This window comes from Zychaea mexicana, assembly GCF_025766255.1.
Source record: "Zychaea mexicana strain RSA 1403 chromosome Unknown BDB00scaffold_17, whole genome shotgun sequence".
Classification (NCBI taxonomy): Eukaryota; Fungi; Mucoromycota; class Mucoromycetes; order Mucorales; family Lichtheimiaceae; genus Zychaea; species Zychaea mexicana.
Window position 1 is genome coordinate 190,381 of NW_026516680.1, and position 17,853 is coordinate 208,233.

General features: G+C 42.6%; 5 protein-coding genes across 5 annotated transcripts; all 5 read right to left on the reverse strand.

The window, feature by feature from the left end:
- Window positions 1-138: 138 nt before the first annotated feature.
- Window positions 139-624, reverse strand: BDB00DRAFT_759312 (BTB/POZ protein; the record flags this gene model as incomplete). Its single annotated transcript, XM_053119112.1, has 3 exons — window positions 139-280; window positions 370-418; window positions 501-624. 3 exons carry the CDS (start codon window positions 622-624, stop codon window positions 139-141), a joined length of 315 nt encoding a protein of 104 aa, XP_052982223.1.
- Window positions 625-1,087: 463 nt separating this feature from the next.
- On the reverse strand, window positions 1,088-2,362 carry BDB00DRAFT_759408 (uncharacterized protein; the record flags this gene model as incomplete). Its single annotated transcript, XM_053119118.1, has 5 exons — window positions 1,088-1,268; window positions 1,340-1,587; window positions 1,699-1,804; window positions 1,915-2,020; window positions 2,104-2,362. The coding sequence occupies 5 exons, from the start codon at window positions 2,360-2,362 to the stop codon at window positions 1,088-1,090; spliced, it is 900 nt and encodes a 299-aa protein (XP_052982224.1).
- Window positions 2,363-2,554: 192 nt separating this feature from the next.
- On the reverse strand, window positions 2,555-3,897 carry BDB00DRAFT_178684 (uncharacterized protein). Its single transcript, XM_053116359.1, has 3 exons — window positions 3,761-3,897; window positions 2,995-3,676; window positions 2,555-2,923 (listed from the first exon to the last, which is right to left on the reverse strand). Exons 2-3 carry the CDS (start codon window positions 3,627-3,629, stop codon window positions 2,653-2,655), a joined length of 906 nt encoding a protein of 301 aa, XP_052982225.1. The 5' UTR covers window positions 3,630-3,676; window positions 3,761-3,897; the 3' UTR covers window positions 2,555-2,652.
- A 112-nt stretch (window positions 3,898-4,009) lies between these two features.
- Window positions 4,010-5,361, reverse strand: BDB00DRAFT_759365 (chitin synthase III catalytic subunit; the record flags this gene model as incomplete). Its single annotated transcript, XM_053119116.1, has 5 exons — window positions 4,010-4,486; window positions 4,573-4,683; window positions 4,800-4,903; window positions 5,022-5,102; window positions 5,202-5,361. 5 exons carry the CDS (start codon window positions 5,359-5,361, stop codon window positions 4,010-4,012), a joined length of 933 nt encoding a protein of 310 aa, XP_052982226.1.
- A 5,269-nt stretch (window positions 5,362-10,630) lies between these two features.
- BDB00DRAFT_953589 (general substrate transporter) lies at window positions 10,631-12,558 on the reverse strand. The gene is made up of 2 exons (XM_053129622.1): window positions 12,363-12,558; window positions 10,631-12,286 (listed from the first exon to the last, which is right to left on the reverse strand). The coding sequence occupies exons 1-2, from the start codon at window positions 12,514-12,516 to the stop codon at window positions 10,818-10,820; spliced, it is 1,623 nt and encodes a 540-aa protein (XP_052982227.1). The 5' UTR covers window positions 12,517-12,558; the 3' UTR covers window positions 10,631-10,817.
- Window positions 12,559-17,853: the final 5,295 nt, after the last annotated feature.

Here is a 17,853-nt window from a genome sequence, read left to right on the forward strand (position 1 = left end):
GATGAGAATAGTTACTTTGAAGAATGGAACAAGAGAATAGAAGGCGATTATGTACAACATATCTGTAACGGTTTGATCCACAACCGATATTATGGAAATGTGAGCAGATAATAATGATAGGGAGAAAATAACAGAGCTCTAGCATTCCAAAAAATCAGCCGTCATCAGCGTTTCCAACACCACCTCAGGATCGACCTTGAACTCTGGGATTTCTGTTGTGCAGCCTTCATATTGCCACTTGTAGTAGAGATATCGGCACACAATTTCGAGAATCACAGCTCTAAGCAGCACCAGGAAGTAAAAAAGTCAGTTGGTGTTTGTTCATAACCACACGTAGATATTTTTCAATACTCAAAGCAAACTACATACTTTATGTCACGGAATGGGATCTCGTTTTCAAAAGATTCCTTGAATTGAGCTGTCAACGACATTTGTGTCAGTATGAAGGAAAGCTCCTCAAAAACTCCAAGTCTGTGTAGTATATGAGTGTTCCTGCCTACCTGGACCAACAAGCATATTCTTAATTGTTCCCGATCGCATTGCAGCCTCGCGGTGAATGACGAACTCAAATCCGTCAGCGCTAATGAGTTTCACATATTCTGAAGGCGTGTTTGTTGTGCTCATGCTTTAAGTTGCCGGTTATTGTTCAAGAGATCTCAAGTATGGGATAAAAGCGATTAAAAGAAAGAAAGAAACGAGCCGAAGGAACGACTGGGATCCAAATATGTGAAAGCTAGGAGTAAATCTGCATGGCAGTTGATTTCCTATGAGGCAGCAATGGCACTACTGACTTTGACAGGCAAAATTTGGCCTATTTGCCTTCATATATAGTACTGGCGTATATGCATTAGGTAGATAAGAAACAACAAGCGCAGCGGACGAATATGGTTCATTAAGACATGATACGTAGTGATTCCTGTTCTTTGTTATATTTGCGCGAAATTACTGAAATCATGCGGGTAACCATGTAAAGAGCGAGTTATGAAGCAGAGAGTGATGGTTTAAGGGTGCTTGATGTTGAGGGGAGGGTGCGATATAAGTTTAAGGATTGATACATTTGACGGATTGAATAAAATGACGCTATTGCTTAGTTTTCGCGTCGCGGCTTCTTGCCAATAGCACCGCGGCATTTGATACTGCCGCAATGACATAGTTGATCGTCTCCGCTGCCACCAAACGTTGAAAAGTTATAGTCATAGAACAATTCCTCTCCTATTTTGATATCTCTGGATGCAAACACACCAACAAACAGTTCACCTTTCAGACCCCTATGAAAGAGAAGAAAGGTTAATGTTAACCAAGGTTTGCATCGGCTTTCCTGTTAACTATCGGTAATTACCATTTTTCAATGTGGCAGTTGGGATCACAGCTGTGGTTGATAAATCGCGCTTCACTTCCTTTGAGTCCGGCATCAATGACTTCACCGTTGCAATAGTCCAGAAAGTAAAAGTTTCGATTGCTTTTGTATATGGTATTCATGCGTTCCTTGACCTCCTGGTGTGTGATCACCTCACCACGGTACTCAGTTATCAGCTGACCCTTTTTGACATCCACCAAAGTGCGCAAACCCCAGCCTCGAGAAGTTGTCTAGCATTGCGATCAAGTATACACGGTTTCTGTCAGCTATAAAGAAATTTCTATATAAACAGAAAAAAAAAAAAGAAAACTCTTAAGGGTCAACACGAATCGTAGACTTACAAGGACAGGTTCAAGTTCACTGATGTACTTTTTCAGTTGGAATCGTCGGTTTGCACATTTTTCTGCACAAGGACACGTTTTTGGATCACATTCGTAGAACAACATCCTATAGGTTCGGAACAAAGAGACGAGAGTATGAAAAATGATCGTTTAGAGTTCTAAGGCGTAAAGAATCGACAAATGGCGTCATTTATTCGTCAGAATAGACCTTCATACCTGTTGAGACAATTTTCACCACAACCCATGGACCCATCTGACGGTGTCTCACATTGGCATACGGCTTGGTGATCTGTTTTGCAAGCCCTCCGTCCAACATATATATCTAATCAAGGCCGAAATATCATTAAGTACATGTACTTGCTTTTCGCACCATCCATACATTGATTTCAGAGATGTGATATTTACTGGTTTTGATTTTGGTGTAACTGGATATCGGCCGAAGACGGCCACTGCTGTGCTCTTGGAAGACATCGGCAGGCAGGATAAAGTCCTGCTCGGTATCCAAGATAAATTCGCCCTGGTGAATGGGCAGTGGTAATCGAAAGTGAGATCCCCCTTCATTCGACGTGAAATTTGCAGAGCCCTTTTTCCAGGATACTCGAGGTGGTCGCTTTGCCGATGTGCCTTTGGCCGGTTGAAGCTCTTTGTAAGTAGAGGAGTACATGCCAGCAATTAAAAACTGCTTTCGCCGTCTCAACAGCTGGTTGTTGGGAATTCTGGATTGGTTAAAGGAGTATCATTGAGCTCATCATACTAGACTCCGGGTTTTGAAACAAGCTTGCCACATCTTCTTCCATTTTCGTTACTTACATGCTGTCTGAATCGGTGATATACTTGGTATCTGTTTCAGTATCTGGTGTCGATCTCGTAGTAGATGCTGCCTCTTTTTTGACGGTAGTCTGATTGCGAGGTTTTTCATTGCGGATATCTATGACAACAGTTAAAGCTAATGCGTTAAATGAAAGAAGTTCTCAATCGAATCGTTACATTAACCTTACCTTTTCTGTTGCTGCTTCCTCCCTTTTTCTCAACGGCGGTTTGTGAAGCCCCCCTTGCTTTTGATTCTCGTGTTTGCAATTCCTTTGGTTTGGGTGCCCTTGCTTTTGGCACTAAGACCTTAGGTTTTAAAGCCTCAGGGAGTTCGGGTGGAGGGTAGGTAGGATTGTTGAAGCCTTCGACCGGTTTACCCACATTTTTCCAACGAAGGCCACAAGCATTACATAATCTGAAAAAATTGTGATTAGTTATTCACGCAATTATACCTTGATCTTTCTGATTCAAAATTCTGGCCCTTACGTGTGTGAACCAAGAGGTCCGCCCCGCCAACGAGGCGTTTTAGTGGTACCACATCGTCGACACCAAACCTTTGGCTGTGGGACTGCGATAGCAGTAGAAGAGGAGGAGAGTAATGATGAAGTTGGTTCGCCGGCACGCGCACGCTTGACATCGGTATCACCAGGGTAGTCGAATGAGGGATCTTCACACGTGCGTTTGCATGGTATGCTACCGACAACTACAATGGGCGTCGTTGTTGATGCCTTTTCTGAAACAGATGGCATTGATGGATCTGGTGTCTTTTCAACGTTGTTGTTGAGTGACAATGGATGCGTAGTGGTCATATCCATCACATTGGATTGCTGACAGTCATTGTGCGTATTTGTCTCAGGGGACATAGAATTCTGAGGTGACTCTTCGTTCTGCGTCCCCTTTTGCTGCTGCTGCTGCTGTTCGAATAAGAGTGATTCATCCACGGTTACAGCTTCGCCCACTGCAGTAGCACGAAGCATTGGATCGTGCTTTTCGACAGTAGGAGACCCATTTTTGCTATCTTCAATTTCTTGCAGTCCAGTGTTGTTTGTAACGTCGTGTAAAGGAGGGGGAATAGTAGGCCATTGTAGCTCAATCGACACGGATCCGTTTGTTGCCGTCATTATTCGTCGCTGTTGTTGTAAGTGGTAAAAGCGCGAACGCAAAGGGACTGTGTCAAAGATTCATTGAGCCATTACGTTTTTTTAAAAAGAGAGGCACAATTCGTTTGACTATGCGAAGCAGGATAGGATACCTTTCAAATAACTAAAAACAAGAAGTAGATCTCAGGAACCGTCTTTATCTTCTTTGCAGGAGTAGAAAAGGACGTTGGCGCACACGCAAACGAAGAAAGGAAAAAAAAAAGTCTGAGTCTGAGAGAATGGGAAGGAGAACAGAAAACGCGTTTCTGTGATTTTTTTTTCTCGTTTGACAGAGTCACGAAACACAACCGCCTTTATTTTTCCCATAGTGCTTTAGAATAACTGTTGTTCTATCAACAACGCTACTGATAGACCGACTCCTTCTCCTCTTCCTCCTCTCTGACTTGTTGCAAAATCTGCCAGTGCTGCGGTTTGGAATCCAAAGCGAATTCGAGATCTTCCTTTGTAATGGAATCCCAATATTTGTACACCATCATAACTGCAAGCAGGTTGAACGCGCTTCCCAGGAATAGGCCGTCCATATAGTGCTTCAGCTCTTCACAGATTGCCACAGAAAACACATACATTGTGACCTGTCCAACAATGAAAAAGAGCGTGCCAAAAGCAATATCGCCGAGCGCCCATGGATCATCCAGCGTGAACACGACAAGAATGACCTGCATGATTACATATATCACAAACGCGGCACTGTTGACCAAGAAATAGATAATCCAGAGCACCATCGGCGTTTCGTAGTTGAATGGCCCGACGTTGTTGAATGTGAGGATGGAAATCAATACGACCGTGAGCCAAATCGTGAAGCAGGTGACACGGATCGACTACATCATATCCAAGGATCATAAGCTAAAGGAAGTGTGGATTTATAGGATGCGAGCGCGTTGTATGCGCCTTGTCGATCTCTTACCCACAGACTGATGGGCGTACCATCTTCGGCGAATTGAAAGCCGACAAATCCATTCAAAAGAAGACACCAGAAAGTTGCGCTAATGAGGCCCAAATGTGCTGCTGTAAAGTACTATATCGTTGTTTGTTTGTTTGTGGTAAATCAGTAATACACAGCGATAATTGTACAATGTTTCTCAGGAAGACAGTGAATCGTCGAATGAGATACAAAACGAACTTTTCACGTACGGGGTAAAGGATCGATGCTTTTGGAATAATGCTGGTCACCAGTAACATGTCGAGAAGGATGGTCATGAGGTATAATTGAAAGAACATAGTGATCTCTTTCCGGCCTTCGATCGTTGGTTGGTGTATATATTTGTCAAAGGTTTCGCACGTCGTTGGTAATTGCCGTTCACATATGTATCTCATGAATATATTCCCCCCCCCCCTTTTTCTTACTTGACTTACCAATCGCGGTATATTTTGTTTTAATGTGGTAGATCATAATACTCGTCATGAATATCGATATGATATCCATAATCAAAGTGCCTTGATGTCAAACATAGCTTTAATTATCGTTACCGTGACAATGGCTTAGGGCACTAGAAGTAGCTTATATATCCTCGCCCCCATCTTTAGATACTTTACCTGGCTGAAAAATAAGCATGCCGGCAAATTCTACATTGCGTGAATAGCATAGTGGCTCGATACCATCAGATTTTCCAATAAGTGGACAAAGCGTCAGCGCGACCGTTTGACACACACCATCGAATTTGAAAAGGTGAAAGCTGAAAGGAACTGGCGACATGGTCTTAAAAAGAAGGGCTCAAATCCGAGTGAGAATTGCTTTAATACATCCGTAGACCTATTTGGAATGCAACCAAATATGGTTCTTCCAATTTTTTTTTTTCGCCGTAGCAGTACGTAAAAAATCATCCACTTCGCTACTTTTATTCAATATCGCTCTTTTCCACGTATAGTAAAGGAAACTTTTCAAAGACGTGTTCAACGAGTTGCAATGATGTGTGGTTATACAGCTTGATCTTTGTCATGTTTGTATACAGGAAAGATTATCAACTATAGTAAGCTGCTTTGTCCAGATAAGTGGTGAAATATTTGCCACCAAGAGGGCGATGATACAAACTGTGGGTAAACGTCACGCGAGTGTTAGAAACAATAAAGGAAGGGTAATATATATCTTGGCGCCTAGCTACCATAAATGCTTCCCAATTTTATAACCACTAAATCCTTCACCGTGCCAGTTGATCTGATTAACCCTTAAGTGATATTGGGTGGATATTTTTTAAGTACTATATACTAAAATTCTTCGTGGGACATGTTCGTCATATACGAGTGAAGAGGTTCTCACGATTATGTGTGCATCTGGCTGGTCATTTTTATATCATTGCAAGTTGAATATACAGCAATTATCAATTAAGCTTTCGTAAAAACTTTAGTTACCGTCGTTAAATGTTAACTCATGTAACCATGGAAACAAAACACTCGTGGTATTACATTGTGAAGCCTTAAGGGGGCTACTAAAAGCTTTACTGGTGTCAAAAAATCCACATCGCTGACGTAAGGATACTTTCTCGTGAAGTTAGAAGCTCTTTTCATATTATAGACCGTGTGACAACCTTCCCTATCCATATCGGCAATCAAACATGAGCTTGGTAGCTATTCGTCAGAAGGCACTGATGCATAACGGTCATGATCATCACCGGCATTTGTATCATACAAAGGGATAAAGTACATGTCTGCTTACGAAACAATACTACTTCCTGCTAATTCGCATTAAATTGTGCTCACAATGGCAGTATGCCCATGAGTCGTTCCATTCTCTCCGATAGAAGAGACAGGCAACCATAACAAACCAAGCTGGCGCAAAACGATGGTGTTTTCCATATGGTAACTTTCCCTAGCACTGTACAAATACTTAATAAACAGCTGTTGTCTGTATTGTCTTTCTTATGAGCACACTTTCAACCAGCACAAGAATTGTGTAAAATGCAAGACGATGCTAATATGGTAAGACTCATATATTCAAAGAATTGGAAAAGATTACTTCATTAAATTTACAATAGTATCTATAAAATAGACACACACCAGTGTACCTTTGCATCAACACTCTAGTCACGTCAACATCCGATCCACTATATCTGATACGGCGATCCACGGTTGCAAAATAGCAATAGATGGCATTTTCCCGATCGGGATCTGTTTTGAACGCTGACTCGGTGGTTCCTCCCGTTTTACTAACGGCTATATCGTAGTATGCCGATAAGACTGGCTCACAACTGTAATGATAAAACTGGTTCAGCAATGCTGGCGGTACAGTGGTTCCCCCTTTAATTTCACTCTAAATAAAAACTCTAAATAAGATAAACCCTCAGTTATTCAACTTTTTCTACACCCCTTCAAGCATAACACTGCTCGAACCACGCTCGTTTTGTGTCAAACCTCAGTAGTCTCAACACTTTTGAGACCCCCTTTGAAGTTGAAATCAAACGGGGAACCACTGTACTCATATAGGTCACTTTACTAGAGAAGCTCAGACTGCTTACATTTTGGTCTTTACTTGGCTGTACCAAATATATTATAATACATGACAACCTAAGTAATGCTTTCGTTTTTTCTTATTTGTTTCCTTAATTTGAACAACTCAAGCTTATAACAAATGCCAATGGCTCACTTTTCTGAGCTCTTTAAGACCAGCAATAACTCATATGGAAAAATACATACCACTTTGATACTTAGGAACAAAACGTCCCCAGTATGGATGGAATCCTGTGCTATCGGGAACAACTTGGAGCCCTAGAAACAAACGCTATGTGCTTACTCATAACCTTGTGTCTAACACGTCTCTAAGATTGCGGCTACAGAAAAGTATGTTTAGGCTGTGGACGCATCAAATCTGCTAGCTAGCTTAGTGAAGACGCCTCTTGAAAGCACATGAAAAAGTGCCATGGAATGAAGTTTGAAAAAAAAAGTGTCCGAGTCTTTCACCAACTGCGTCAGCAAAGAGGCAATAAAAACAACCAAATGGAGAAATCGGACAACGACGAGGCGCCGCTGCGTCCAAGATGTTTATGGAACTCCTCAGAATGACCAGATTCCAGCGATTACGCGCTCATTGAGAATTGCTCAAAGCTGTTGAAGTTGCTGTTGAACGTATTGATTTCCATTGCGCGATTCAAGTGTGTGAAAGCAAGTTCGGATCGCAAGTAGCAGAGAAGAAAAATATTCCTCTCTCTTTGTCCGAGATCGTGGATGCGGATGCTGCTGTCAGAGACCCTTTCAGAGCTACTGTTACTCAACCTCTTAATGACCATGGGCCTAGATTTAAAGCCTCCATTCGATTGAAAGCCGCCGTAACGATGAAAGCATTGATGGGACAGAAGGACCTCTATAAGAAAAGCGCCCAAGATCCAACAAATGGAGGTTCTTTTGGAAAACAATTTGGCAGCAGTAATGCTGCGTATTGAGACTTCCGGTACTAAAAATGTCAGTGGACGCCGGTATCACTAAAAGAAGATAGAGGCGAGGAAACTGCTCAAAGCAGCTAAAAGATGGCTGTGGACGTAGTATTGCTACTGAAGATGATCAAAATGAAGTAGCGTGCGAACATTTCTAATGATGGCAACGGTAGCAGAGATATCATTAACCATGGTATTAGACAAACTTAGAGCAATGTGTTGAGCGCTACAATGATCAGGCATGAATAATATAATCAATATTTGCCCAAGAGCGATTAACCATCTAGCGGCTATCAACAATCGAAAGGTAATCTTAACATATTAATGCCTAGTATTTATCAGCATTAGAGAATCCAAAGGTGTCTCTCGGCTTCACATTTTATCTGCTGTCAGTTGAAAGATAAGATGATGTAACATTAAGAAGTACTTAGCTTTTCCCATCATGAGCTTATAACCCGAGTAACAAATATCAGACAAAAACTGGCTAATCCAGTCATCCGCTATTTTATGTTAAAAGGTCATTTAAAAAGCCAGGTTCGAGATAACCAACATTTTATGCAAGCTATACCTGTAATCCAATTATATAGCCTTCCTTATATGCAGTAGGATACTATATGCGATAGCTAAGTAAGACTTTACCTCCACTGTACAGATATGGCCGATTGCTAGACGTGATTACCCGATTATAGTTGATATGACAAAAAGCCAGCTAAATATAATGCCTGTTAGCATAAACTGCATCTGAGCATAGCTATAGCACTTTCGGTACATATCCATATCTTTGTTTATCATTAGCAAATGGGAGAAAAAGTTACGAGTTGTGTTTACTGAGTAGGTGAGGCTGGTGCATCTTCAACCGGCATTACGCCTTCAAACGGAGGTATATCATCTTCTACTTCATCGGCTATCTTTATACGGTCTAGTATCTCCGCATTTGTGTCCTCGACTTCCTCCTCCAAGTCTTCTTCCCCCGTGCCAGCAGCACTACAAAACGGCGCCAATGATCCCAGGTTAACCTCGGGAGAGTTAGCAATTACCGCCAATTGTTTGGCCTGTTCATTTTGCCATGGCTTGGCACGTCAAAACTAGCGTTTCCGAATTCATTTCAGGCTAATTTGAACATAGCATGTCTCCAGATTACATGGAACCGTCCCAGCTGCTCTGATGGCCTGCTCGAGCTTATCAATAGCAGTTTGTCCGTATTCTAACGCAGAGGAAGCTTCATTCTAATGAGAAGAAATCAAATCTGTGCAGTAGTAATACCGGCAGCAAAAGCTAACGAACTTTGTCACACATTCAAAATAGCCGATTCTTCATTTGCTCTTTGCAAACCGTGGAAAGCGTCGTATGATGCGTTACCCACAATGGCGCTAATGATGTTCATACGAAAACGGAAATGACTGTCTTTTCGAAGTTCCGTATGAACACCGTCACCGTAATCTTCGAAACCTGAATAATATAACGTTGATTATTTGCGTATCTCAGTCATGCTATATGCTGAGATGATACGGTCTAGCATCAATCTTCATGTCGTAGGATCTGAGACATTTTCCAATTTGATTACGCGCTGCTTGTCTCTGGCCAGCGAGACTCTCTGAAAGACAGTGCTTCAAATGAGTTTGTCTGGAGCGAGCTAGGGAGCGAGTTAGTGAGAGAAATTACCATTGCCTTGATATTTGGAAGCTTGATTAATATAGATTGCAATAGAAACACACAAGTTATCTACGGCTCTGCATGTCTATTGCTTCCATCGCTTCATCATTGACATCAATGCCAGACTCTGTTAGAGCTTTCGGGGAGTTTTTTCAAGCTTCAGCGTGCGGACATATTTGCGGCGGATGTACTGATATGCAAGAGCAATCATTTAGTGGATCTGCTGCTAGTCGCCGTGTTAGTATGATTGATATATCTAAATTGTCATTCTTTGCTGGGCGTAAAAATAAAAGAACAATGGTCAATGTGAATCGTCTGTTGAGAGACGACATGTGCTCTGTTATGGTACAAGTCCGTTGAGGATTGATCAACATCTTTCTAAATGTTCGCCGTCTTGTAACCCAAAGCCCGTCTTCAAACGAGAGTGGAAACGAACTCGGCATTCAGGATTATGCCCAGTTATATGGAAAATGCAGACAGCAATATCAACATCCATGATGCTGTGTAAACGAGGAGTTTTCCTGGGTTATAGAAAAGAACAGTTGGCATTTTCCACACAGCTTTTCAATACGGTAATTATGAATTGAAGATTAGCTGCAGAGTAGGACGAAGCCTGCAAACGACATCGAAGTGGTATTTTCCACTAAGCTCAGATATTTTGTTGATAAGAACAAAGGGGTAATGATGTATTTTTAGCGATAACTGGTACAGCCGCGCACGGTTGCGGTTGCCTGCGGTTTTTCTGTCGAGCCGTTTCTCGATAACACAGCAAAATATCGACTATCGAGGTCGACAGCTGGATGTGAGTAGGACTTAGGTAATGAAAATGCACGAATAAAGTATATGAAACATGGCTGTGGTTGATTAAAATCAAGTCGGTATAAAGTGTTTCTTTTTAGAAGAAAAAACTTTCATTGCAATTTATTGTTACAGAGAAAAAAAGTAGTACTACAAGATAAGGAAGAAACCATGCTCCCTTGTATAATGGAGATCAAATAGAAGATAATAAGAATTAAAGCAAAACGTTACGATATTTACAATACAAGAGTTATTATTGCGGGCGAAAAGTAGATGGAGGGGAAATACAATATGAGGATTTGAATAAAGGGGAGGGTGTGTGTGTGTGTGTAGAATTTTAGGCAGCAGTATCAGGCTTCTCCATACCAGTGGGGATGTAAGAACCGCTGTATTGTTGCTCGACGCGACGCAGGATTTCGTTATCCTTCTGAGCAGTACCGCCGCCGAACAATTCGTCCATTTCTTCGAGGGAGCGGCCCTTGGTTTCGGGGACAAAGAACCAGACAAAGAAGAAGGACAAGAAACAGAAGCAGGCAAAGAAGACGTAGGTACCGTAGCCAATGTTATCCAACATGACGGGTGTAATTTGAGCAATGATGAAGTTGTTCATCCAGTTGCTGGATGTAGTGACGGACATGGCCTTGGCACGAGCACGAAGAGGGAAGATTTCGGCAGGAACGACCCAACCAATGGGACCCCAGGCGTAAGCAAAGTTGGCAATGAAAACGTAGGTCATGGCAACACAGGCCCAGCCCTTGTCTTCGTGACCTACCCAGTCGTCTTGGTAAATGGAAGAGATGACGGCAATAATGACCATACAAAGAGTCATGAAGACGGAGGCAACCATCAAAGTAGGCTTACGACCCATGACGTCAAGGAACATGACAGTAGGGAAAGTAGCAACAAAGTTGATGATACCGACGACACCAGTAGCCAACAAGGAGATCGTCTGACCGCTCAAACCGAGCGACTGGAAAATCTTGGGAGCGTAGTAAATAAGCGAATTGGTACCGCAGAACTGCTGGAAGAACATGAGAACGGAACCGATGGCAAGACGACGGAACATGCCAGGACGGAACAAGTCGCGGTAGCCCATCAAACCAATCATGAAACGGCCCTTATTACCGCTATCGACGTATTGAGGGTATTGGTGACGCTCGAGTTCGTTGTCGAATTCAACAGAGATCTTGATTTCACGCCATTCCTCTTGGACGTCAGGGTGATCAATAGGGCGACGACGGAGCTTGGAAAGAATCTTCAAGGCCTCTTCTTCACGGCCTGAGCTCATCAGCCAACGGGGTGAGAAGGGGAAGAAGAGAATACCGATACCAAGGAACAGACCCAAGACAAGCTGCAAGCAAAGGGGTACACGCCATTGGGCTTCACCGGAGATGTATTGACAGCCAAAGTTAATCCAGAAAGAAGCCAAAATGCCAAAGGTAATAGCGAGCTGCTGGAGCGAGACAAGCGAACCACGGACTTCGGGAGGAGCAATTTCGGATTGATACATGGGGACAACCATACTGAGCGAACCGACGGACATACCACAAATGAAGCGACCGGCCATCAAATAATCGAGGTTTTGGGCGCCACCTTGGAAAGCAGAACCAATCAAGAAGACGACACATGCAATCACAATGGTATATTTACGAGAAAAACGATCGGCAGGGTAAGCGGAGAGCCATGCACCAGCCCAAGCACCCAATTCGAGAATGGCAACGACAAAGCCACGTTCAGTCGAGTTCATAGGGAAACGCTCAATGAAGGTCTCCATTTCTTGTACACCGGAAATAACACCCTGGTCATCTGTAAAAGATCATCAAAGGAGAAGCATAAGTATGCTATGACAAACTCACGCAGCGGATATATCATGGATACTTACAGCCAAAGGTAATACCACCGACCGATGCGAAGAGTGCTGTGCCGAACACGAAGGGGTTGGCCATGAAACCCTTCAAAGCGTTGGTGGTCTTTGCAGGCCCACGGTTGTGAACGACGGCATCGTCTGCGTACTCTTGTTTGAGACTGTCAGACATTGTGTGTGTGTGTGTGTGTTGTAGAAGAGAACGATAAAAAATGTAGACAAGAGTTACAAAAATGTCGAATTTGAGGGGCACCTTTTATATTTCAGGGTCGATTTCGAATGGTTGGCCAGGAGAGGCCGAAATCCACAAAGCTTGAATTCTTTCCTTCGATTCCTCCAATTCCCGAACATGAAACCAATCACCGCCAGAACCAGCCAGGTCCCGTTTCAGTGCTATGTTCCGTACCTTCTGCTGCCGGACGAATCGAGAAGCATGTCATGTTTCTTTCAGAAAACGAGAGAATTTTCACTAAAGTTAAAACAAGTGGACAAGTAAAGCCTCATTCGTCCTGTCCTTGGGGTCGACGCTGGTGAGTGGAGTTACCCGGGGTTGCTCCGCATCAAAAACAATAGATCCAAGGTAGGCACAGAATTCGTTTGCACTTTACCTGGGGTATAAACCCGGGGAGAAGAGCGGTCGCTCAACTGCTTACTCCATGTTCTTCTTTTCCCCACATCACCCCGCGCCCTCCCAGCCAATTACGTATGTCGTCGGCTCACCTTGTGTAACTGCGCCTGTTCGGTATGACTTGGGCTATGTTGGTACGGAGTTTGATCTTGCTCTTGTATTGACATAGTCGGTCTGTCGGGGAAAACGATTGGAGCACCCACACCGGTTTCGAATCCATATTTTTTCCATGTTCATGTTCTGAAATTAAGGACCCATTCGAGGAAAAATAGCATGATAGGTGGTTGACCCCTTTTGAGTCAGTACAAAAAAGAGGCCCGCAGAAAAGTATCCGTGGAAACTGTGAGAGGAAACCGAATTTCTGTATTCTACATTCTGCTATTTGTGTGTCCATGACACAAAACACACACCAGAAAGAGATCATGACAGGTTACCCAGCCTATCATCGATCAATGGCCCCCTCGAGAGGCCTGACGTAAAACGTAGCACAAGGAAAAGCTACCTCGGGCTTTTCGTGATTGGCTGTTACAACCAGCCCTTTAAACCGCTTTGAGCATCAAAAAATGTGTATCGTGTGGTAACACTCCAAGACCTCGGAGAAAGAAAGATGAATGATGCTGCTCTAGCTGATATACTCAATCTATCCATGTTATACCATATCTCACAACATTTCGGCTTAGCACGTGCTATATGTGTGTGCTCTATGTTGTGAGAGAACTTAAAGCGCGGGCCAACACTTGTGTATCTCTTGGCCCGAACCTTAACGCTAGTCTTCATCACAACCACGTACGGAGAGCACAGTTGTTAGGTAAGCAGCGGATCTTCGGTCAGTGAATCTGAGTTGTCTGACAAACGTCCGCTGACCGCGGAACGGTAAGTGAAAAAAAAGCGACCAGAGAGGAGAGTGCTAAAGAGGTCAAGCGGGTGCCCAGTCTAATAGCGAGTTATCAAGTGGAGAAAAAGGGTGGGGTAAAAAAACATACTCCAGCTTGTTCTCCATGGAAATGATATCAGCTGTTGGTTTTTTCTGTCCATCCTCTTCTATAAACCTAGTCTACAATCTCATCCTTTCCTTTACAACAGACGACCATCTCACAATGAAGTATATTTTCTAATGCAATTTTTTTAAAGACACAAAGGGTGGAGTGACCCTGATAACGGAAAAATAACTAGAATTGGCGGAAAGTCTTGTTCGACAACAAAAATGAGGGAAGGGTATTTGACTGATGCAGCTGCTGTTTCACCTCCTACCTTCCCTTGCTGGCTCTGTCGGAATATGCCCGGACTCTACTCTCCGCGCTGATTTGCAATCCACTGCAGCCATGTGCGCTATTTATTCCAGCTTTCCTAGACTTCAGTGCTTTCTTGAGATTCATTCTCTATACCAACTTAGCGCGCTTTTTCACTTATCGGAACAGCATGCGAATGTTATTACTTATGTATGCATGACATCTTATTGTCTCAGACTGCTTGATGTTTCTTAAACAAATGCTACGAATGCACAGACTCGACTGTACACATGTCGACCGTTGCCATCACCATCATTAAAGCAGTAGCGCTTAATCATCATCAATATTACTGAGCAGCGCACGTATCTATTTCTCCGTGCCCCAATTTACCCGATCAATCAATGGTGGTACCACATACTCACGGTTGTCATCTCATCGCCATTCACAACTGTTGCTAGCGTGTGAACTACGTCTCACCAGTGTATGCTTTTTTGCATTAACTTTTGTGTTCTGTATACTATGTACACCATAGCTGTTCGGTTAAAAACGAACATCTTTTGCATCTATCCGATTAAGTAATACTACACCACTGTAAGCGTTTAGACCCTTTCAATAGTATACGCCCAACCACCAAGTACTTTTCAAAATAAACTTCATCAAGCGGTTGATGATGAAAGGTAGTTTGCTCCCTGTTATATGTCCCACTGTATCTGCAAATGTTTAGATTTTACATCATGATCAGCCATAAACTTTGATATGGGAGTTTCTTACCACACTGGTGGCTGTCGGAACTAGCCGAGTCAATCACCAAACTTTGAGACACCCGCATTACATACCCAGTTAAAATACTGCTACTCAGCAGATTAGCGTCATATCGATCTTGAAATCGAAAATTCGCTCAACAAGAGCCGATCGACACATTTAGAAAAGCATTTTTTTTCGTTTTGCTGAGTAATAAATACTGCAATTCGTTATTGTTCTTTTGTTCCGAAACACATACACGATGCTCTTTCTTCGAAATCTACGTAGCTCGCCATCAGAGTATTTCTCTTACAGAAAATAATTCAAGAGGTGCAACCATATGCGTTGGCGGGGATGCTATATCGGCTTATTTATTACATAATTGAACTCTAGCTAAGTAATAATCTGAATGCTCTCCCGTTGTAGGTTAGTATTCTTTGTACCTCACAATAGCCTGTATAACAACAACCGAGACCTTTGCTGTGTGCTCCTGAACCGTACCCCGCCTTCATTTTGCTGTGCCGACTAAAAAACGTAGATTTTAATAGATGCTCTACCTCTATTGATTCCATCTTCTTATCAACTAGCGTTTAATATAGTAAAATGGTTATGGAAGGATTCAACTTTGCTATAGCACCAGCACATTATGTCCTCGGTGCAAAACGAATGTACTTTAAAATACATTCTTAGTTATAGTGGCTAATGCTACTCTGTGGTCTTGAGCATCGTTGGCCGCGTGAAGGAAGCTGGATCGCCCAAACTGCGAGCGATCGCTATTTTAGCTACTAATCAGTACAGGCTTGGCCAAACGAATCAGCCCCATTGAATTGGTTAACAGCGTAACCTGTTGGAACGTTGACATGGAAAAAAAATGAAAAGAATATAAAGATCGGTGAAGAAAGGAAATAACACAATTGGTTGCTGCAGCTACAACAGTTTATCTTCAGTTCTCGATTGTTTTCAGCTCAAAGCAGTGTCTATTCGTGCATTAACATGCCGGCGCCAGAGAATGCCTTAGACTAATTACATCCGTCTACTTTCCATCCATAACATTTTCCTCACAAGTAAGGGGGTGGGGGTGGGGTTCTGTTCTGGCAACATCACACTATCTGTTCCTCTTCTCCTTATCATAATTACCGTGCTGCAAGGAAGCGACTGTAGGCCCAATGGCGCAAGCCACCTAGCCCTCCATTTAAACTATTTGTGCAATGCGAAAGCAGCATGAATATGGCTGTATAAATAGACGCGTCAGGAGCAAAATATTTATGTGCCTTTGTGGTTTGCTTATAAAATGTCACAAAACCAAGAAATGCTTCGTAGGCATACTGGTAGCGCTTGAGTCATTCCTTATGTTCAGCTGCCAGTCTATTACAAAATATTTTTTTAACATAAAACATTTTTTATCATAAAACAAAAAATAAATCAAGTATGCATATATACAACAACAACGTGGATACCGGTCGTGTGTGTAGCTTCTAAGAACATACACTCTCTCTACTTGACGTGGTCTCTTTTTATATTCAGAACGATATCTTTTGGGCTCGGCTTCGTTATGTGTGCTGCGCCAGACGGTAAATTTCATTGCTCACCGGGACGGCCACTATAAGCGTATTTCGTAGTCCAAAAAAAGGGTTGTCGCTGTCTTCGATTGGAATATACACGGACGACTCCAATTTCATATAAAAAAAAGCCCTAAACGGGAATACTAATTTACTGATTTTGTTGACCGTACAGTAAGCATAGAAATTGCATAAGAAATAAGTATGCGATAGTATATGTGTTATGAGTTTGAAGGGTTCATTGAAGATCGAAAGTTTGGGGAAGTATAGGATTTGAAAACGTCCTTCATCCCTGGCTTGCTGCGTATATCGCAGCCTTTCACTTCCTTATTGTACGCTATCATCAGATGCTGCTCTGATGTTTCCCAGTTCACCAACCATACATAAATGGCGTTCAAGTCAAGTTACCTCGCAGAATGAATCGAGATGAAAGCAAAAAGTCTTCTGCTGATTTACTTTACAGTCTCGGCGGTTGAAGCCAATCCGACAGGCGTTGAGAATGCGGGCACTAGAGCCTTCCAGGTATATACAATGTCTCATATATTATGGGACAAAACAAGTAAAATAGACAGCGTTTCTGTGGTTATTGCGTTTTTAAGTCAACAACGACATTGCAATTAGTCGGTAGGCTGGATGACTGGATCAATTGGGGCGCACAGAACATACTTTAGGTTTGCAGGGCAATCAAATGGTCTTGGTTCTATTCCATGCGTAAAAAAAGCAATATGACTCGGGACACTATATATTACCATAATGCTGGCCAATACTAACGGTTGTTTTCTGTTGCCTGGACGCCGTCGCTCTTGTACGTGAAAGGGCAAGCATGTCTGTGTATACCAGTTGAATCTGGCTCAATAGTAACACTATTGCCACCAGCGCAGCCATCACAGGACCTTTCTTCGTCGATCAAAATGGGAGCGAGCACTTGGTGGGATATGGAAATCGGTGCTTGCTCAAGAGATACGAGTGTGTTTATTTGAAGCGAACAACCATGCTACACTTGATCTTGGCCAGTAAATCGGTGATGAATTAAGCTGTTTGAAAGCGAGGCGTTGCGCTTGATGATGGTAAACATGTCCTATCTGAGGCCGCTTAGAGAAGTTATCCAAGAAGATGTCACGAGGAGTGTATGTTATATTTACGTTTACACGTAGTATACGCCATATACATTTAACAATACGACATAAAAAGCAAAACTGTGTTTGTCCGGATTTTCTGTAACATCGTCTTTTCAATTATAACGACCACCTGTGTTGCTGCTGTTACCGTGAGTAAGAACTATGCAACTAAACTTCTCGCTAATGACTTTTTTGTTACTTTGCTATCATCCATCTTCCATCAAACAGACAGCT